Source organism: Garra rufa, chromosome 10, assembly GCF_049309525.1.
Source record: "Garra rufa chromosome 10, GarRuf1.0, whole genome shotgun sequence".
In the NCBI taxonomy this organism is placed as follows: Eukaryota; Metazoa; Chordata; class Actinopteri; order Cypriniformes; family Cyprinidae; genus Garra; species Garra rufa.
In genome coordinates this window covers 20,242,417-20,265,347 of record NC_133370.1, presented here as the reverse complement: position 1 = coordinate 20,265,347, position 22,931 = coordinate 20,242,417, and the positions used below count along the sequence as shown (strand labels likewise).

The 22,931-nt window shown below is 33.3% G+C and overlaps 1 protein-coding gene across 1 annotated transcript; it reads left to right on the top strand.

Moving 5' to 3' along the window:
- The first annotated feature begins 3,276 nt into the window (after positions 1 to 3,276).
- On the top strand, positions 3,277 to 21,382 carry klhl20 (kelch-like family member 20). Its single transcript, XM_073848970.1, has 12 exons — positions 3,277 to 3,386; positions 4,969 to 5,335; positions 5,455 to 5,661; positions 7,494 to 7,652; positions 12,873 to 12,967; positions 14,384 to 14,499; positions 14,606 to 14,789; positions 14,889 to 15,032; positions 15,130 to 15,263; positions 17,039 to 17,247; positions 17,323 to 17,429; positions 20,138 to 21,382. Exons 1-12 carry the CDS (start codon positions 3,292 to 3,294, stop codon positions 20,220 to 20,222), a joined length of 1,902 nt encoding a protein of 633 aa, XP_073705071.1. The 5' UTR covers positions 3,277 to 3,291; the 3' UTR covers positions 20,223 to 21,382.
- The last annotated feature ends 1,549 nt before the right edge of the window (positions 21,383 to 22,931 follow it).

Here is a 22,931-nt window from a genome sequence, read left to right as displayed (position 1 = left end):
ATATATATATATATATATATATATATATATATATATATATATATTATATTTTAATATATTAAAATATTAAAAAATATATATTTTATAAATGATATCATAACAAACTGCAAAAAATAAAAATAAGTGAAAAATAAATGTTTGTTTCTTACAATTTTTGATAATGCTACATCATTTCTATTCACAATATCTTATGCAATTCATTTTGAATTTCACACACAGCTAAATCTCTTCTGGTCATTTATGGTATTTGAGGAGTTCAGGCTGATTAATCAGTGTCTATTGAGGAGGTCTTGTTTACCTCTATTAGTGGTGTTGTTTCCCCCCACATCAGGCTCCAAAGCACTGCCTCCTATGGTTCAATTTGGGGGCCACCAATGCGCAAAGTAAAACACTCTACAAAAGAGTATAATAAAACATGCCACAGAACAGAAACGGGAGAGAAAGAGAGAGACTGCAGGAGAGAGAGAGGGAGGGGAGGAGGGAGAAGCTGAGTGAGCGAATAAGAGCGAGAGAAAGAGAGAGAGGGGCACTTGTAAACCTGTCTGAAAGCATTCCAATAAACAGCGGAAGAATGTAGGCTTATTTGAGGTTCATCAGGAATGTCTTTGTTAGAGACTACACACCTTTAAAGATAGACTAGCAGTCAGACACACACACACACACACACACACACACACACACACACACACACACACACACACACATGCATTTTTTTTGTAGGCACATTCCACAGGCGTAATGATTTTTCTACTGTGCAAACTGTATTTTCTACTGTATTTTCTATCCCCTTGCTCTAACCCCACACCTAAACCTACCCCTCACAGGAAACTTTCTGCTATTTTAGATTTTCAAAACATTTAATTCTATATGATTTAAAATTTTTCCTTATGGGAACCAAAAAAAAGTCCCTGCAAAGTCAAATATTACTATACTTGGTCCTCATAATGTAGGAAATACTAGGTACACACACACAAACACTGATGAAGAGTACATAAGGATCAAGTGCAAGCTGAAACAAACCAACAAACATAATCTTATTGTTTTATTGATTTATTTATCTTATTGAATTAAATGTTCCGGGAAAATGTGTTTAATTTTGTATCTATATTTGTATTATTTAAAAATGTATTTATATTTATATTTATTGTATGCTTGTAATTTAAGGGTTTAGTGTAAATTTAGTGTCTAGAAAGTGTTCATTTTATCATTTTTATTACATCTATTTATTATTATTATTTTGCTGAAAAGCTAAGTTTGAAAAAGCTGTTTTATTTTATTATTGTTTATACTACTAATACTGTTATAGTATTTATTAATATAATATGTTATTTTTATATTTCCATTTTTTTTTTGTAGTTAAAATGCTGTACCTTTGCAAGTCTGTTGTACCTTTGTAATTTTTTTTTGGTTGACATGTATTCCATATAGTTGTCAGTGCAACATTTTTAAATTTTAAAATTAACAATTTTTAAATATTTGTTTAAGCTTACGTTTTTAACGTTTTTTTAAGCAAAAATGTCATTGTATTGACGTTTATTTTAGCTTTATATCAGTTAAAACTTTTATATGTTTTTTTATAACTTTTATACTTTTTAAATAATTTTTTACTACTAATAATACTATTATAGTGTTTAATATCTGTTATTTTTATATTTTCAGTTTTCATTTTTAACTTTAGTTTAAATTTTAGTAAGTCTATTGTGTCTTTGTAATTTTTTAATAGTTTTTTGGGGGGGGGGTTACATTTCATTTACATTTCATTTTAATTTATTTTTATTTCAGTTTTAAACTTATTTTATTTCATATAATTGACATAGCCACATTACACTATTTTTTTTACTACTGATACTATTATAGTGTTTAATATCTGTTATTTTCAGTTTTCATTTAAATTTTATTTTTATTTTAAGTTCAATTAAGTTGTGCCTTTGTAATTTTTTAGTAGTTTTTTTTTTGGTTTTACATTTTCATTTTGCTTTATTTTATTTTTATTTCAGTTTTAAACTTATTTTATTTCATATAGTTGCCAATGCAATTTTTTTTTTTCAAGTTTTAATTAAGCTTACGTTTTTCAGCAAATGTTGCAACAGATCTATTTATTTATTTACCTTTTTTGGCTGAAAAACTATGGTTTATCTATATATCGTTGCAATAACTTAAACCATTATTTATAGACACTTTTGTATTTGATCCTGGTTTAATCATACAGACAAGCCATGATTGTTAAAATTCTATTTATTTATTTATTGCTGAAAAACTAAGGTTGATAAAACTATTTTATTTAAATAATATTTTTACTACTAATACTATTATAGTGTTTAATATCTGTTATTTTTATATGTTCAGTTTTCATTTTAATTTTAGTTTAGGTTTTTGTAAGTATGTTGTGCCTTTGTAATTTCTTAGTAGTTTTTTGTTTTTGTTTTTACATTTTCATTTTGCTTTAATTAATTTTTATTTCAGTTTTAAACTTATTAAACTTATTATTTCATATAGTTGCCAAAACAGCATTTCTAATTTTTTAGATTTTTTTTTTCAGCAAATGTTTCAGCAAATCTATTTATTTATTAATGTTTTTTTGGCTGAAAGACTAAGGTTTATCTATTTATCGTTGCAGTTACTTAAACCATTATTTATAGATGCTTTTTTTTAATTTGATCCTGGTTTGACCATATAGGCAAGTCATAAGTTGAAATTCAATTTATTTATTTATTTATTTATTGCTGAAAAACTAAGATTGATAAAATAGATTTATTTTATAATATTTATATTAATAATATCATAGTATTTAATATGTGTTATTTTTATATTTTCAGTTTTCATTTTAACTTTAGTTTAAGTCTTTTGCCTTTGTAATTTTTTACTAGGTTTGTTTTTTATTTTTTGCATTTTCATTTTGTTTTACCGTAATTTTTTTTTTCAGTTTTAAACTTATTTTATTTCATATAGTTGCCAATGCAACATTTCTATTATTTTTTTTTAATAGTTTTAAGCTTACGTTTTTCAGCAAATATTTATTGTATTTACGTTCATTTTATACCAGTTAACAAACATATTTTACTCGTTTCAGTTACTTCATCCATTATTTATAGCTACTTTTCTATTTGATGCTGGCTTAAACCTATAGATAAGTCATAATTGTTAAAACTTACAAATGTATTGTCTCTAAATTAAATTTCTCTCATTTTTGGCACCTTAGTTGTGCATAAAAGGAGGCAGGACTTTTATTTTAAAACGTCTATTTCCTGTGACTGTCAGGAAACTCGTCAGGAAAATAAAAAATAAAAGTGGATGGTGTCCCGTAGACCCAGCGGTTGTCTTGCTATTATCTTGCCAAATCTCGACGACATAAAATTCAATCTGGACCGATTTAATGGACAAATAAGGTAAGGGAATCACGCCGTTTCTGTCATAGTCTGTACAATGCGTAACACCACATTTAAACAACTGCTAAAACAGTACAAATCCGATACTTCGATCAAGCTAAGCTAGAGCTAATTGACACCCCGTTAGCCAGTGTGTAAACAGTGAGTCTCGCTCACAGATATACTTTAAACCTTAACCTTATGTGTATTAAAACCATACAGTTATTTGAATAGTTCTGCATAAAGTATATCGCATCTGCTAGCGCGTAAGGTTAGCATCAGGAATACTCTGGGCCCTGTCAAATTGATTATGAACATCATTAGACCAATCTCCAATAGGTTAAAAGTGCCTTTCCAACGTTCATAACATTATTGAGCTAATTTGTGGTTTCTCAGGTTTCTGTTTTGCGGTATTGTTGTCACATTTTAACATTTGACTCTCCAGGGCAACCAGATAACTTTTAACACGTGAGAACAACTAGTATTGTAATTAAACGAAACTAAACAGGACATAAACAGTAAGCACTGCTGTTAAATGTTATTATGTAAGGCGTCTACGTGTTTTTATTTGTCAAGGAGCATACGCCACATTCTCATAGAATTAGTGAATTCATTTGTGGTGTTTACTATGGGCGTGTGTTCCGCTCATATTTGCTAGTCATGTTGTTTTCAAGCTTGTTTGCGTAGAGTTCAAACTGCGTGATCTTTAGATAATCATTTTTTAAAGATAACTCAACATTTTTTTGCGCAACGTTCAGATTGCTCATGCTTGCGCAAGAGAAATCATGTCGGCATGCTTTGAATGTATTTTTAAGTGTGATTTTTAATTTTTTAATCTCTTATTATTTGAGTTCATTTAATTTGTATTTAAATCATACACAAATGGTTTTCATTTAGCAGATACTTCCGTCCAAATTGACTTCTCACAGTCAAGTCACCTTTATTTATATAGCATTTAATACAATACCATTTTTTTTAAATGCAGCTTCACAGTAATAAACAGCTAAATAACAGATTTAGTGTTGCAAACATTTCTAGTAACTAAACTTGAACCACGAACAAAATGTGTGTAAGCTGCTAAATCATATAAAGATGGACTTAGTAAGCATGAAAAGGGTGCAATATTTTGACAAATCAAAGCTAATAGGTAAATAAAGATGCATATGAGCAGTATTAATAAGGATATTAGCGTAATATTTCACTTACCTGAATGTAAATTATAAGAACAAACACCAATGTTGTCAAGTTTCTTGCCCTGGAAATCCTGGTTCAGTTTGGCCAAACACAAACGCAGTCTTTTGCACTCTTCTCCTTGATTTGTTATAACTTTTGGCGGTTTTCCCGGTCCGACAGATTAGTACAGCCCAAAACATGATAATAATTGACTATTTTCAGCAGTAATAATTAGCAAAGTATGCAAGTTTTGTTTATTTCAGTGGCGTTGTTTGCATTCAGAGCCACCAATATGGCCGATTGATGACGTGTCGTGAAAACACTCTATAATAAAACATATTCAATTCAGCTATTAGTACATTACAGAAGGCAAACAAGATGAAATTAGTTAAACCAGCATGAACTCTGACCCTTTTTTTCTCCCCTAAAGGGGTACCAGTGCACGCCCAGATACCACAGGAATGGATATCACAAGTCGCTGCACCCTTGGTGACCCCAACAAGCTCCCCGAGGGAGTTCCTCAACCTGCCAGGATGCCCTACATCTCGGACAAGCACCCTCGGCAGACCCTGGAGGTCATCAACCTGCTTCGCAAGCACCGAGAGCTGTGCGATGTGGTTTTGGTAGTGGGAGCCAAAAAGATTTATGCGCACCGTGTGATCCTGTCCGCCTGCAGCCCCTATTTCAGAGCCATGTTCACGGGGGAACTGGCCGAGAGCCGACAGACGGAAGTCGTCATCCGGGATATTGATGAACGAGCCATGGAGCTGCTCATCGACTTTGCTTATACCTCGCAGGTATGCTTTCCTATTGCTGTGTGTTCAGTATTAAAGTTGCACTGATCACTTTAAATGGTTGTGTGTAGTTCAATATTAAACTTTAAACCAGCTGACGTAAGTTGTGTGGTGGCCTGCAGGTGACTGTGGAGGAGGGAAATGTGCAGACTTTGCTGCCTGCTGCCTGCTTGTTGCAACTGGCAGAGATTCAGGAGGCCTGCTGTGAATTCCTAAAGCGGCAATTGGACCCCTCGAACTGCTTAGGCATCAGGGCTTTCGCCGACACTCACTCCTGCAGAGAGCTGCTGCGTATTGCTGATAAGTTCACCCAGCATAACTTTCAGGAGGTAATGGTTGACCTCCACACACCCTCTATTGTGTTGATAGTGAATGCACCATGACTTTGAACTTGAACCTTTTTGTTTCTATTCCTTACTTGTTTTTGCTCTCTTTGTGTAGCACAGGTCTAAATATATTCTGTTTACTAATCATAAGTGGTATTATATATTAGGTAACACTTTATAATAAGGTTCAATTTGTTAATAGATTAGACATCATTAACAACATCATTTTTACAGCATTTATTAATCTTGGTTAATGTTGGTTTATAAATATAATGTTCATAATACATTTGTTTTCTAATAAATGCTGTTCCTCTAAATTTTCTATTACAAAATCCTGAAAAAATTATTCATAGTTTCTACAAAAATACTAAGCAGCTGTTTTCAGCTGTGATAAAACTAAAAGAGATGTCTTTGAGCACCAAATCAGCATTTTTAAATGATTCTGAAGAATCAGTAAGACTGGAGTAATGTTTACTGGAAATTAAGCTTTGCCAACACAAGAGTAAATACGTTTTAAAATATATTTATATATTCAAAAAGAAAATGGTAATTTCAAGCTGTAATAGTATTTCACAATGTTACTGTTTTTACTGAATTTTTGACCAAATAAATACAACCTTGGTGCTTCAAGAGATGTTTCAGAGACATTAGAGAATGTTACTTAACCTAACATTAACCTAAGTTAATAAATGCTGCGCAGTTGTCCCTTGTTAGTTCATGATGCCTAGTGCTTGAACTAATATTAAAGAAAGCTTATTGTACATTTATGTTGTATGATTTTTGTTTAAAAAAAAAATCTATTTAATTAGTAGTTCTAGTCTTAGTTATTATGAGCAGAGCTGTCATGTTCCTGGAAAACCTGTACATTTCTGACAGTTTTAAAAAGTAGTTTTCCAGGTTTGGAGGAGTTATTGAAATGTCTATAGTTGATATAAATGTTTCTAGTTATGGTAAATAAAACATTTCTTAAAATTTGCACTACAAGTCAAAGGTTTTTGGACGGTAAGATTTTTTTTTTTTTTTTTTTAAGTAGTCTCTTCTGCTCACCAAGCCTGCATTTATTTGACCCAAAATACAGCAAAAGCAGTAATATTGTGAAATATTTGTACAATTTAACTTGAATATATTTTAAAATAATAATTTATTCTCGTGATCAAAGCTACATTTTCAGCAGCATTACTCCAGTCTTCAGAATTCTTTCAGAAATCATTCTAATATGCTGATTTTTTTGTTCAAGAAACAATTTCTGAAGGATCATGTGACTGGTGTAATGATGGCAAAATTCAGCTTTGAAATCACAGGAATAAATTGCAGTTTGAAATATGTTCAAATAGAAATCAGTAATTTTAAACAGTAAAAATATTTCAAAATTGTACTGTTTTTGCTGTACTTTGAATCAAATAAATGCAGGCTTGGTGAGCGGAAGAGACTTCTTCAAAAAACATTAAAAGTCATACTCTACTAAAACTTTTGACTAGTAGTGTACACTGGTTAGTAAGTGTGGGAACTTTACATAAGCCTCAGTTGTAACTTCCCTGTATCTAATTTTAGCCATACACTCAACTTTTCCATCAGCTAGTTTAGGGTTTCCCTGATGATCGTGCAACCCTGTTATTTTTGACTTATGGGAAGAACCCCCATTGCTGGTATCAAATTAACACCCCTGTATTTCTTTATTTAGCTTCAGAGGGTCATGTACAATACCATGGGCATGGGGTTTGATTCCCGGGGACTATATAAACTGTGTTCTTACAAATAATCTGTTTTGGGAAGTGAAAAATTAATACATATCACATTAATGTTTTTTTTTTTTTTTTATTAATTTTACTTTTTAGGTGATGGAGAGTGAAGAGTTCATGCTGCTGCCAGCCAACCAGCTGATAGACATCATCTCTAGTGATGAGCTCAATGTTCGGAGTGAGGAGCAGGTGTTTAATGCTGTAATGGCCTGGGTTAAATACAGCATACAGGAACGCAGGCCTCAGCTGCCACAGGTCAGATATAAGCATATAAAACACTATTGACTGGTAATACAGTACATCAGGCTAGAGATCAACCGATATGGGTTTTTCTATAGCTGATGCCGATGTTTAGAGGTCAGGGTCAGCCGATGGCCGATATGTGCTGCCGATTTTTAGGGCCGATATCTTGAAGTTCTTCCCTTTATTTGCATGCTAAAATGTCACACTAATAATAAGTGGATGCACATCATTTCTAAACTTAACATCATGAACAATGAACACAACGAACCTAGCCTGGCTAACACCAAACCACGTCATGACAACGTCATGATTCGTAGTCTGGGAACCACATGTTTATTTTCTCGTATTTGAGGCGTGGTTTACGAATGCCCAGAGCCCTTTATTGGGCGCTACGAATGTCTATCAAATGCGCCTGTGCGTTGCTCATAGCCAATCTTTTCAAAAACATCCTTCTTGGTTATGAAATGGTTTAACGCCAAAAGTTGCTCTTTTTTCAAAATAAACTACTTAGAACACTATCTAAGGCTGCATCGAAAGATAACTTCACGTCTGCTGCCATGCTGGGTCCATAGTTATAAACAAACTGCTTCGGTGAGTCGCATAGAAGGCGCCATCGTCTTGCTGCTCCCTCCCCGTTCTGTGATTGGTTCTCTATCTGAGGTGAAAATTTGGTCCATGGACTCCAGGTTGCCTAGCAGCATGAATAAAATCGTGCTGTGCGCAAGGCAGCATGGGAAAACCCAGGCTACAACGAACCATCTTTTGGATCTTGGTTTTGTGCACTGCACAGTATTATTCAAAAAGATTTAACCAAAGTTAACCAAACAAATCGAACTGACCAAGTATTAAATATATAAAACAGATAATATAAAAACTGTTAATCATTTACATAAAAGTTTAAGAGCTGAGATTAATGTTAAACTTTAATGTTTTAAATAAAACATTTTGAATACAGAAATTTTAAATGATTTATATAACTGAGAGGACCTGCCAGCAGATGGCGGCAAGACACTGATTTAATTACTGAATCAAATTAGTGTTAATTTCGTCAGACAAGACGAGACGAAATATGTTCGTCAACGACCTTTTTTTTCATGACTAAGACGAGACGATGACAAGACGGCGCCACTGTCCAAAAACGCTGACTAAGACTAAATTAACATGCATTATTGTTGACGAAAAAAAACGAGACGAAAATGTTTTGCATAAAATAAAAACTAAGATAAAATCTCTCTTCATTTTCGTCTACAATCGTCTCTGCTTTTTCATCAGCTGTTACGGCTTTAAAATATTCAAACTGGCTGGCGCTGAGCCAGAGATGGACGAGCTCTGAGCTTGTCATATAATCACAACTATGCAGTGTTTTTAACCACATAACGCTTATTTAAGGTTTCAGACATTTAAATACACATAAGTACTAGTAAAAGGAGACATTTAGAGTTTGTAAAATACACGCACAGGTCTATGGAAGCAGCAAATAACAATCTATTCAAATATAATTTGCCGATGTGTTTTATTCATATCACTTACATATAGGCTTAGTAACTAAAAAGTTCACTCTATTCCTCTTCTAGTTCAACAGCCACTTACTACTTGCATGTATTTCGGGAGAAACGGATGAATGTAAATACGGCTGACAGGACTCTCTGAACAGCAGCGCGAACAAACATGGCCCATCTCACGTTACAGATTACGATCCAGATCATTTATATAGGGTTTTAAACGACGAAACATACTAATTCACACATATTTGTGAATCGGAATATTAGATCATGGCATGGTAAGCAAGTGTGTGAGTATTCTGGATAAAAAAGGAAAAACAAAATAAAAGCGATCTATCTGTCATACAGTGAGTGTTATTGTGTGTTGTGTCACGTGACAAGCTTGATGCGTCGCCATGGAAACAATAAGGGCGAAAGTTCTAAAATAACGGTCGCTTAAACAAAAACTTACTCTCAGGGGTCCGCTAGAATATTTTAAACTCACCACTGAAAGGGTAAATCATTTGTGAATGTGTCTCCTAAATCAGAAATTGAAAACCAGACACGTTTAACATTTGCATTCAACAAAAATCATTCAACAAGTGTATTTTGTCAGGTAATTATGACATTTAACCAATGTTTGAGATATGTGAAACACTTTTTTTACTGAAATGTGTATCAGTAATAATCTCAGTAATAATGTGTTATTTAAAAAAAAGACTAAAATTTTTTGACTAAACCTAGACTAAAATATATTGAGTTCTTTTTTTGACTAAAACTAGACTAAAATTAAAAGACTTTTAGTCGACTAAAACTTGACTAAGATACCTTGAGTTTTCTTTTGACTAAAACTAGACTAAAATGACGAGACTTTTAGTCGACTAAAACTTGACTAACAAAAAAAGATATGTGAATGACTAAATATGACTAAAACTAACAAGGACATTTGGCACAAGACTAGGACTAAGACTAAATTAAAAATAGGTGACGAAATTAACACTAAATCAAATCATTCATTTGATTCGTTCAAACAGCTGATTCATTCCTGAATAAAGCGAGTGTCTTTATGAATGGGAAATTGAATCATTTCACTAGATTCGTTTAAAAACGCAAGTTCATTCATAAAGGAAACACCGCTGTGTTTGAATGGAGATGCACAGCGGCTCAGTTGTGACTTGTTTCAGAATACTTTTGATGACAAAAGAGAGCAAATTCTTACTTTTGACAACGAAATAAAGCAAAATCAGGCAATAGTGTAATCTGCCTGCCACCCACCTGCACCTATATTTTTTCTCTGATTTAGCTAACCGCACACAATCTTCCTATTACAATTATTCTAATTCTTAGTTTTGTATGATGATATGATGAATGGATGGTTCATTTTAACAGCTGATCTTCACATCGCTGCACACTTATATAGGCTTAATCACTCATGCTTTTAAGCCAAATCCATGCTGAAAAAAGTAACGTTTACTGACATCTGGATGTGACTATAGGTATAAACTCGCAGTATCTGAGGTGACGGAGAGGACAGTGCGGGAGCGGGCACATCAGGTGCAGTCATTAAAATATATTTAAAAGGAAGCTGGCGCCACGGTCCTGACCACAGGTTCAGATTTTAGAAAATGTAGTTAATGTTTACATCATTCTTGATTTATCTCATCCACCCGCGACCCACCCACAAGTAATTAGAATGCATTTTTTTTAGTGGTGGGCCGTTATCGGCGTTAACGTGCTGCGTTAACGTGAGACTCTTATCGGGCGATAAAAAAAAATATCGCCGTTAATCTATTCTCAAAGTTGGGTTGGGAGCTGGGTCTAAACTACGCAAGATATGATGACTTTCACCTTGATATTTTAGCGCGGATGACGTATACCTAGTCGAATTGCACTGTAGGGGGCGAGAACGAGTCTTCAACTTCTGTGAAATTACCACATCAAATGAGACGTGCAAAAATGGATTCAGCTATGAAGCCGCTTCAGGGCAGGTGCGTTGCTAGACCCTTTTTACCCAGTGAAAATCTGCTGTGCCCCAGTAAAATCTCAAGTTTGAGTTATAATTTACTTTGATAATCCCGAAATAAAGACATTAAACTATATGCAACAACTGAATTGACGCTTCTAAAAGCAACGCAGTTTAATGGAAGACTATGCACGCAGAAATCCATGCCCGTGCGCGTCTGTGTATTTAACGGCAATGCGCACGTCGTGCAGCCTTTTGCGCAGAAGTACTTGGTTACACAAGTTTGTATAGGTAATTATGTTGTAAATGCAATTGTCAAGCAGTTTGTGATGCATTTTGGAAACAGGAGATGAGCGCCTGATCTAATGCGCCACCTGGCCCGTTCTCGAAGACTTACTTTTAGTCATTATTTGGGTAGCACACATTCTGAATGCCTTCAGCAGAATTCAAATTAGCCATTTTAATCTGGTTTAATCTAGTTTAATTCCAAGATTTAATCTAGATTAATCTAGATTAAAAAAAATTAATCTATGCCCACCCCTAATTTTTTTATTACCAGACTCTCAGATATAACCACCCTCCGTGCATTACTGTCTCCGAGCGAGGCGGAGTATTCGCAAAGCTGCATTGTTTGTGAGAGCCGCCGCCACGCACAGAGTGAAATTCTCCGACTCCAATACAGGACTAATAAGTTAGCAAGCATTATTGCAGTTCCCAACAGTTCAATGCTTTTCTTTCACTAAGTGAAAGCAACACTTCCTAGTTTACTAGTAATATATAGTAAATATATGGCCATAGGACAGAATTTAAGCCTTACATTTATCTCTCAGAACTGTTATTGAATCTTACAAAAGTTTTGGCTTGGGGTCCTTCACAGCAGCACGTTTTACCGCACCAATAACACAGGGCTGCCCGCAGACATGCCTGTCTTTAAATCGGCGCTACTAAACACGGATATCGGCCGATGCCGATATATTAAAAAAGGGCAAATATCGGCCAACCGATATATCGGTCGACCTCTACATCAGGCAATATGTCCAAATGCTCACCTATCATTCATCGACCTCAAATATGACTTTTTATCTGAAATATGCAAGTGGTAGCAACTTTATATGGCCACTCAATCTAATTTATGCTGATGAAGTGTCTGTGCAGAGTGTGGAAGCTGAACAGTAGCACGCCTACTGCGTGACAGATAGAGGTGCCGGTGCAGTCACTTGCTCTTAAAATACTCTGTCATTTTGGTCATACAGAAAGTACTACATCTTTCAAATCTGTAAAGAGTCTACGTTTATTTGTGTGCACTCAGAATAACAACGAACATTGTGCTTTTGTAAAATAATTCAAGCAAACTTGAGAATTTGAGCTTGAAACTTTGAAACTCTATGTATACTTCCTTACAGACATGCCTTACAGAGAGTGAAATATCTACTTTTAAATTAATCTATTCAAATAGAAAACAAATATTCTCACATCATGTAATCCTTATGAAACATGCATGCAGGCGCACCACTACTGCTCAGATAGAAATCGTCTTTACTATCACTTTTGATTTATATTTATAGTGTTCCTGTTGAATAAATGTATTTATTCCTCTTATATTTCTATCATATATCTCTTTAGTACTAACTAGCTGACAGGCTTCTAAACGGTAGTGTATTTCAGCAGGATTAAAAAAAAGGGTTTTATGTAAATTGCATGTAAATGATGTTATTATTTAGACTCGCATCAGAGATGAATGAGATGGATATTTAATGATACCTCTCATCTGTTTTGTCATGGCAACAGGTTCTGCAACATGTGCGTCTTCCCCTTTTGAGCCCGAAGTTTCTGGTTGGAACGGTGGGTTCAGATCCTCTGATCAAGAGTGATGAGGAGTGTAGGTGAGTGTGTACAGTCCCTTTTAATTTAAAGTTTTTGTAAATGGGTGAAGATTCTTTTCAATGCCAGGTGTTAAGACTTGTGTGGCTTAATACAACATAAATGTCCCTTGATGAAATATGTAGTAGAAAACCCATGAAAGATTTGTTTTTGTTTTTTTAAAAACACATCGTTTAAACATATTTTGGACTATGGGAAATGCCATTATTTCAATGACATGAAATGATTGCACTTGGTGAGCTAGTTGCACTACCTGTTGCTATTTTTAACACAATAAAACTTGGAATAAGCAACTCAGAAAACGAAATACCGGTACAATGACCACAGCTACTGAAAGAGCTTACAGATGCCGCTCCATCTATTTATCAAGTCTAAATGTTCCCTGGATATCGTGTGAATTCTGCACTGAGAAATTCCTTCAGTTGTTGCGGCATCATAAGTTGCATGCGGCATGTTGACATCCTGTCTGGATGGCATCTAGCATTTCTTATCTCTGCTGTTTATGAGCTCTTTTAGTAGCTGTGGTCTATTATAAGCTTCAAAGGCATCAGGACTGAAGGAATAGGAAAGCAGTGAAGACTTGCATCACTTCTCTTGTTGCCCTTCGACTGAATTCCAACCAAAAGCTAAACAATGTGGCGTCTTATTGTATTTTATTTAACAAGTTGTGTCAGACTAGCTGACATAGTGTTCAATTATATGCAAATCCTCAATCCCCTGTATTGAGGATTTGCACTTTAATGATACTCTTCAAACTGAATATAATATTCAATAAATATATAAAACCCTTTTGGAGGCCCTTGCAAAATTCATATTTTATAGGTGACCTAGAGCTTTCCTCTTATTACTTTGCTTATAGCCATTTGCAATTGATCTGTGCTATTAAAATATGTGACCCTGGACCACAAAACCAGTCTTAAGTCGCTGGGGTATATTTGTAGCAATAGCCAAAAATACATTGCATGGGTCAAAATTTTTGATTTTCCTTTTATGCTAAAAATCATTAAGAAATTAAGTAAAGTTCATGTTCCATGAAGATTTTTTGTAAAATTCCTACAGTAAACATATCAAAATGTAATTTTTGATTAGTTATATGCATTGTTAAGAACCTAATTTGGACAACTTTAAATGTGATTTTCTCAGTCTTTTTGATTTTTTTGCATCCTCAGATTTCTGATTTCAAATAGATGTATCTCGGCCAAATATTGTCCTATCCTAACAAACCATACATCAATAGAAAGCTTATTTATTGAGCTTTCATATGATGTATAAATCTCAGTTTTGTCAAATTTAAACTTATGACTGGTATTGTGGTCCAGGGTCACATATGTTTTTAATTCTCTATTACTGTTTTAATGTAAAATTTCCATTCCAATCTATAAACTGTGACAGCATAGATTCATCAACACTTTTTTTAGGGACTTAGTTGATGAAGCAAAAAACTACCTCCTGCTACCCCAAGAGCGCCCCCTAATGCAAGGACCTCGAACCCGGCCCAGAAAACCTATTCGTTGTGGAGAAGTACTGTTTGCTGGTTGGTGTTTTAGCAGCCATATCTTAGTATTTATTCTACTGATTGATTTTCATTTGCTTACCGAGATTTTCTCTTTGCACATCTGACTTCCGTTTGTGTGACTCAGTGGGAGGTTGGTGCAGTGGTGATGCTATCTCAAGCGTTGAGCGCTACGACCCTCAGACCAATGAGTGGAGGATGGTGGCGTCCATGAGCAAACGGCGCTGTGGAGTGGGTGTCAGTGTTCTGGATGATCTGTTGTATGCAGTTGGTGGACATGATGGCTCATCTTATCTAAATAGTGTGGAAAGGTGCTGCTTGACTAATGCAAATTAATCAGATGTGTTTATCATGCTTTTAGAATCGAAAAATAAAAACTCAACATTTCTTCCCTCTACTGGCTCTGCCAGGTATGATCCTAAGACTAACCAGTGGAGCAGTGACGTCGCCCCTACTAGTACCTGCAGGACCAGCGTGGGGGTTGCTGTGTTAGGAGGCTACCTGTATGCTGTGGGAGGTCAGGATGGTGTTTCTTGTCTCAACATTGTAGAAAGGTATGATTAAGATGATGACACAATTATCTAAATGTCTAAATGGGTATGGCTTGATTCTATTGGGAAGGGTTTTAATTAGACATTTGCTTTTTTTTAGGTATGATCCGAAAGAGAATAAGTGGACTCGTGTTGCATCGATGAGTACCAGGCGATTGGGTGTAGCTGTAGCTGTATTAGGAGGTTTTCTTTACGCAGTAGGCGGTTCAGATGGCACATCCCCACTAAACACAGGTAAATACTGGAAAATTTAGAGGGAAAACTCAAAACTCAGTAATACTGGAGTGAAAGTCACGAATCCTCGATTCAGTTCGAGTACTACTCGAGTAACCGGCAAAATACCGAAATAGCAGCTCCGTTTAATCAATATTAAACAAGGATTAGATTGAGCAGTAAAGTGTAAAAACAATCGTCAGGCTGTTGCACCCTCTGTAGGCATTTGTTATAATGCATAATGCACATTAGTTCTATTGTTTATAACATATTATGTTTTTAAACAGTTTTGTCTAATAAAATTACTTGCTTGTGATATTTTATTTTATTTTTAGGCTATTTTTTGCTGCTTAGGTCTATTTTAATTACCACACAAAATGAATTATAATTATCAGATTACTCGATTAATCGTCAGAATAATCTGCCGATTACACAATTACTAAAATAATTGTTACTGACAGCCCTACAGGAGTCCTACATTAATTCTTAATGTGTCTTCTGTTTTTCTGTATATAAGCGTGGCTTTATTAAAAAGTTTTTAAAAAAAATAATGAACGTATTCAAACTCATATTGAGCAGCATTTTTTATTTCCTTTATTGTCTTATTGATACCAAAGTACTGGTATTTTGGACATCTCTAATGCAATATTCAAAACCGTTTTAAAAGTTTGGGGTCAACAGTTATTTTTATTTTATTTTTTTCTATTTATTTGTGTGTGTGTGTGTGTGTGTGTGTGTGTGTGTTTTAATTGAACTCATGACATTAATGGGTAACACTTTACAATAAGGTTCATTAGTTAAACATTAGTTAATGTATTAACTAACATGAACTAAGCATGGACAATACATTTGTTACTGTATTTACTAATCTTTCTTAACATTAGTTAAGAACAACAGAAATATAGTTGTTCATTGTTTGTTCATGTTAGTTCACTCTGCATTAACTAATGTTAACAAAATTTCAATAATGTATTAGTAAATGTTGAAATTGACCTTAACAAAGATTAATAAATGCTGTATAAGTGCAGTTCATTATTAGTTAATGTTAACTAATGTGGTTAACTAATGTTAAATAATGAACCTTATTGTAAAGTGTTACCCATTAATGTTATCTATAATGTCATTTTTATTTTACAATTTTAAAGTTATAATTAAAATACTATTATAATTTAATAATTATAAATGAATTACAATTTAAACAATTTATAATTAAATGTAAATCATGAATTTGTAATATTTATTTTAAATGCAGGTTTTCACAAAAATATTAGAGATTTGAACGTTGAAAATAATACTGGTAACACCTTACAGTAAGGTTGCATTATGTATTAACTAATGTGAACAAACAATGAACAATATATTTATTACACTATTTATTAATCTTTGCTAATGTTAATGAAAATACAGTCATTCATTGTTAGTTCATAGCGCATGTTTAAGTTAACATTAACTAAGATTACTAAATGCTGGAGACATATTGTTCATTCTTAGTTCATGCTAACTAATGTTGATGAGAACTTTATTGTAAAGTGTTACCGAAATATTTCTTGAGCATCAAATCAGCATTTTAGAATGATTTCTGTATGATCAAGTGACACTAAAGACATTTACAGAAAAAATGAATATTACCATTTTTATTATATTTTAATCAAATAAATGCAGCATTGATGAGCATAAGAGAGTTATTTTTTAGAAACATTAAAAAAAATCTTACTGACCCCAAATGATGGTGTTGATTTGCAGAACTTATTATAACGGAGATGCAGAATGCTTATTAACAGTGATTTTATTGGCAGTGGAGCGGTATAACCCTCAAGAGAACCGCTGGCATACGGTGGCACCCATGGGTACCCGTCGGAAACACCTGGGCTGTGCTGTGTACCAGGACATGATCTACTCTGTGGGCGGCAGAGACGATACCACAGAGCTCAGCAGCGCAGAGCGATACAATCCCAGAACTAATCAGTGGTCGCCTGTGGTCGCGATGACATCCAGAAGGAGTGGGGTATGTGAAACTCGATTTTGTTTCAGCCACTTATAAAAGAGTTACCCAGCAAATCAAATCTCTCTGCTGTTCTAGGTTGGTTTAGCAGTAGTAAACGGCCAGTTGATGGCAGTTGGAGGATTTGACGGTACCACATACCTAAAAACAATAGAAGTCTATGATCCTGATGCTAACACGTGGAGGTATGTACAAAAATATTAAGCAGCACAATTGTTTTCAACATTGATAATAATAAGAAATTATTAATTAATTATAATTAATTATTATTAATATTGCTTTTTTATTGTATTTTAATCAAATAAATGTAGCCTTAGTGACACAAAACAAATTGTAGTACCCCAAATTTTTGACCTAAATCATATTCATATCATAGGTACAACAGCATTTTAGTGCCATGTAAAAAAAAAAAAAAAATGAGATTAAAGTCATAATATTTTGAGAATAAAGTCAAAATGTCTTGAGAATTTAACCATAGCAATTAAAGTTATAATATTTGGAGAGTACAGTCTGCACATGCAAATGGCCCAGATTGGTGTTGCCAGGCCACCGGGATTTATTTAAATGTATGTGGAATTATTCGCAGAAATCATACACTCGCAGGGACAGTATGCCTTGAAATAACATTTCGCATCTTTAATTGCATTTATTAGATCTATTTGTAGTGCGCCAGCCACCCAATAATAGCAATAAGCTTTGTGCTTTTGGTACTTTTAATAAAAAATAGTCTCCGCTTTTAAAATCGGTCAGTTTTTATAGCAAAATAGCAAACAATGTGTCTTGCAATAATGTGTTTTTTTACACTCTTTAATGTGGCAAAGGTTTGTGAAATTCAAAAGATTTTGAAAGCTGAGACGTTGGAATATCTCCCGGTGCTATTTGCATGCGCAAAAGGCTAGAATATACTCTCAAAACATTTTAACCTTAATCTTGTAATTGCTATTAATTTATTATTGTAGTTTTGACTTTATCCTTAAAATGTTTGGACTTTATTCTCTAAATATTTCAACTTAAATCTCAAAACACTATGATTTTATTCTTGTTATTTTTGTCTTTATTCTCAAAACATTTTGACTTTAACATTGAAATTATGAGAATATTCTTAATATATTATGACTTTAATCTTGTATTTGTAGAATTTTTTTTTTTACACGTGGCACTAAAACGCCATTGTACCTAGGTCGAAGTCAAAACAAAGTTAAAATTATGAGAATACTGTTGAAATATTTAGAGAATGAAGTTGAATTGACTTTATTCTGCTTTTATTCTTGTTATTCTCAAAATATTACAACTTTAATCTTGTATTTTATCTTGCACATAGGTCAATAAAGTCAAAAAGTAAAAAATATGAGAAAGTCAAAATATTTAGACTTTTGTAATTTTGACGAATATTAATATTCTCGAAATATTATGACTTTAATATTCTAATCTTAACATTTTATTTTTTTATTTTTAATGTGGCACTAAAACGCTATCGAACATAGATCAATAAAGTCAAAATTATTAAAATAAAGAGAAATAATAAATAATAAAATATTTAGACTATATTCTCGTAATTTTGACGTTATTTTCAAAATATAACTTTATTCTCTTAAGCTTATTTATTTATTTTTTTACGTGGCACTAAAACACCATTGTACATAGGTCAATAAAGTCAAATAAAGTAAAAAAGTCAAAATTATTCGAATAAACCTCTGAAATATATTTAAATATTTTGGCTTTATTCTTATTTCATCATTATTCTCGAAATATTATGACTTTAAAAAAAAATCTAAGATTATGAGATTAATGTGCCACTAAAACGCTAGTGTACATAGGGCAGTAAAGTCAAAATAAAGTAAAAAAAAATAGAATAAAGTCCAAATATTTAGAGAATAAAGTTGAAATATTTTGACGTTTCTGATAATTTTGCGTTCTCGAAATATTATGATCTTTAATCTTGTAATTTTAGATAATTTTTTTTCTTTTTAATGTGGCACTAAAATGCCATCGTACATGGGTTAATAGTCAAAATAAAGTCAAAATTTTTTGAAAAAAGTTGAAATATTTAGACTTTTTGAAATATTACAACTTTAATCATGTAATTTTTTTTAATATTTCGATTTGATTCTCATTTCATCATTTTTTAATCTCAATCTTAGAATTTGTAAAAAAAAAATTAAATGAGGAAGTCTAAATATTTTGACTTTTCTTGTAATTTTGGCATTATTTTCTCAAATATTATGACTTTATTCTCATAATCTTAGATTTTTATGTGCCACAAAATTCCATCGTACATAGGTCAGTAAAGTCAAAAATTAGAATAAAGTTGAAATATTTAGAATTTTCTCATAATTTTGGAGTTATTCTCGAAATATTATGACTTTATTCTTGAATTCTTGTTATTCTTACATGTTTTTTCTTTTTAATGTGGCACTAAAACGCCATCATACATGGGCCAATAAAGTCAAAATAAAGTCATAATTTTTAGAATAAAGTAGAAATATTTTGACTTTCCTTGTCATTTTGATGTTATTCTCAAAATATTACAACTTTAATCTTGTGATCTTAGTTTTTTTTTAATATTTCAACTTGATTGTCATTATTTCATCATTTTCAAAATATTATGACTTTAATCTCGTAATCTTAGATTTTTTTTTTTAACGTGCCACTAAAACGCCATCATACATGGGTCAATAAAGTCAAAAATATGAGAATACAGTCTAAATATTTAGCAAATAATGTCGAATATCTCAACTTTATCCTTGTAATTTTGACGTTATTCTCAAAATATTACAGCTTTGATCTCAATCTTAGAATTTTATTTTTTATTTTTTTTTTATGTGGCACTAAAACGGCAACGTACATATGTAATTTTCCAGTCACTGATTGTTTTTTTGTTTTTTCCCCCAAGGCTCTATGGAGGAATGAACTACAGGAGGTTGGGAGGTGGCGTTGGTGTAATAAAAATGACTCACTGTGAATCGCATATATGGTAACACCTACAGTATCCATCTCACAGATGCCTCACCATAGCTCGTGCCTCATAGAGACATTGTGCATCATGCAAGAGGAACGCCTGTTAAAAACTGAGTATTGTCTCCAGATACTGAGATGGCAAAATGAAAGGTATACCATCTCCTGAAGCTGCTCTTAGGAGACTCACCTGGCCATAGAGCATCACTCCATTTTGTTTTTACATTTGGTTTCTCTTTCATACTTGAGAATAGCCAAAGGCAATGTTTTGAAGAGAGAAACAGCAGCCGGAAAAGCATCAGCCGGAGCGTTTTGTTTTTCTGGAAGGAACTATAGGCTTCTGCCGGTCTGTTTGACTGCATTTTGAAGAATAACTACAGTAACCTGAAACACACGCCGCTGGGGTTTGGTATGAATGACGCTCGTTCTTACGAGCAAATGTTTCCGATTGATGTTCTAGTCTGAATTGGATGCACTGTGATATCTTTACCATTTCTTTACGTTTAGGTTTGTACACTGAGCATTAACTGTTCCTCTGCATTTTTGCCAGATGTAAGCAGATTAGTTGATGTGTTTTCCCCCCTCTCTCTCTCTTTCTTTGCTGTACGGAAAATGCAGTCCCTCCTGAAACATTGCAATCTAATGAAGGCTGTTGAAGAAGAAAATAAGTTATTTTTGAAGCAGTCAAAAACAGGTTTGACGTATTATCAATTTGTTTACTTTTATACAACAGAATGCATCAGTGAATCAGTCCATGCACTTTAATCCGCTAAGATTTTTTATATTAAAGTTTGCATTTTTTTTTTTCTTTAAAAATACTGTTGGATGTATTGTTTTATGCAAGTATGAGGACCCAAGGTAGGTTTTTCATCATCTAAAAATTAAGAACAAACTGGTTTGCAGTAGTAGCCTGCACGTATGGTCAGAAACTTAGTGTTAAGCTTGTTACTGAATATGAAATGAATCTCTCTGAAATGTTACAACTGCCCTTACATGTTGTTTTTTGTTTTGTTTTAAATGAACACTTGTGTTTTCCCACAGAACGGTTATGTGTTCTAATCTTGGTGTTTAAATACGGTTACATAAAGTATATCTTCCATGATCTTATTTAATTTTAAAGATGTTGAACTGTCTATACATTTCAAAACTTTGAAAGTGGAAATAAAATATCCAAAGAAAAATATCCAAATGTGTGCAGTCATTATTGAAATTGTACTAGCGTCAATAGATACAATAGAAGAAAGGGTACTTGCATCTATTTCAAAGACTCTCTTGAAGTGCTGGATGGTTTGACCAAAAATCTTTTTTCTTAAAGGGGTCATCAGATGCAAGACTCACTTTTACATGTTGTTTGAACATTAATGTGTGCTGGCAGTTTGTATACACAACCACCCTACAATGATTAAAATCCACCCAGTGGTATTTTTAATTTTTTTTTAAAGTAATATCCCCTTTTTAAATCAGGTCATTCTCAGCTTCTTGTCGGTGTGATGGCACACAGACAGAGGCCCCTCCCACGATAGTTGACTGACATGAGCTCCTTACCTTAGACCCGCCCTCGCCGAGCTGAAACAGTCCGACTCTGATTGCCATTGTGTGATTGCTCAGGTGCAGGGGAAGACAAGAATGTGTCAGATTGAGCGATTGAGGTGCTCTGTTGTTGGATGTAATAGTGAACATTTCGGTCGTCATTTACTCCCAACATCTGAGCTGCTGAAGATGCAGAAGATTAACGTTACTTTCGTTTTTGAAAGGAAAGCGCAGATCCCAATCTACATATGCCTCAATGTTCATACGAATCATTCTTGATGCAGCTTCACCCACAGCAGAAGTGAGTATAAGTTTTTTTTGCATCTTTGCAAATGGCCTTTCTTAATAATGTGCTAGTTAGCAAGTTTTGCAGCTAAAGGGCTAAATTCTGCTAATTACGGCTTGTCATCTGCACTGCAGAGAGGGGTGGGGCGCAAAGAGTGTTTTTTACACTACCATTGAGAAAATTTAACCAAAGTATGTTAAGCATGATCATTTCAAATGCCAAATTTCAGGAAATGATGATGAACATGACTCATTGTTTTGTGAGACATATATTATGTGGTAATCATATATTGAATGTATAGTACATCTAGAAACTTATCACCACTGTCATTCAATAATTAAATGTACTGTTCTCATTTTTATTTACTTGCATTTGATCAACTCTACTTCATACATTACTTGTTATTTGTAAAGCATCATAAATAAAGTTCAAATGTCTCTAAATGCAATCACAAATAAATGCTCAGAAACAGCAATACATGGAATTCAGTGGAATTTCCCTGAATTGAATTCCACTTTCTGTAATTCCAATTCAATTCCAACTCTGTTTCCTGTAATTGTTCAATTCCAATTCCAATTCCATTTCCTTCTTTGAAATGGAATTGTTGAATTCATTCCTGAATTGACCCCAACCCTGGTTGGAATGCATTTTTAAACAAGAATTAAAACCAATAATTTCCCTTAAGTTCATTGATGATTATTTTGTTAAAATAAGTAAACCAATAAATGGGTGGTTCTTTTTTTTTTTTTTTTTTTTACGTTGTCATTTATCTGTAATGTTTTAATATTAAGTGTGGCAACATGCTCTTGTTTTGCAATAGATTTATTTCTTTTAAATGTTTATGAGTTACTAAAAAAATCTCTTTTATGTTTTTATTATATTGTTAAAAATCCATTTTTTGTCATAATATTTATAT

Bases quoted from the DNA above. Each gene is read 5' to 3' on its own strand.
- klhl20 (XM_073848970.1), top strand. From the start codon at position 3,292: ATGGTGTCCCGTAGACCCAGCGGTTGTCTTGCTATTATCTTGCCAAAT. The intron at 3,387-4,968 runs GTAAGGGAATCA...TCTCCCCTAAAG, and splicing joins CGATTTAATGGACAAATAAG to GGGTACCAGTGCACGCCCAG. The intron at 15,033-15,129 runs GTATGATTAAGA...GCTTTTTTTTAG, and splicing joins TGTCTCAACATTGTAGAAAG to GTATGATCCGAAAGAGAATA.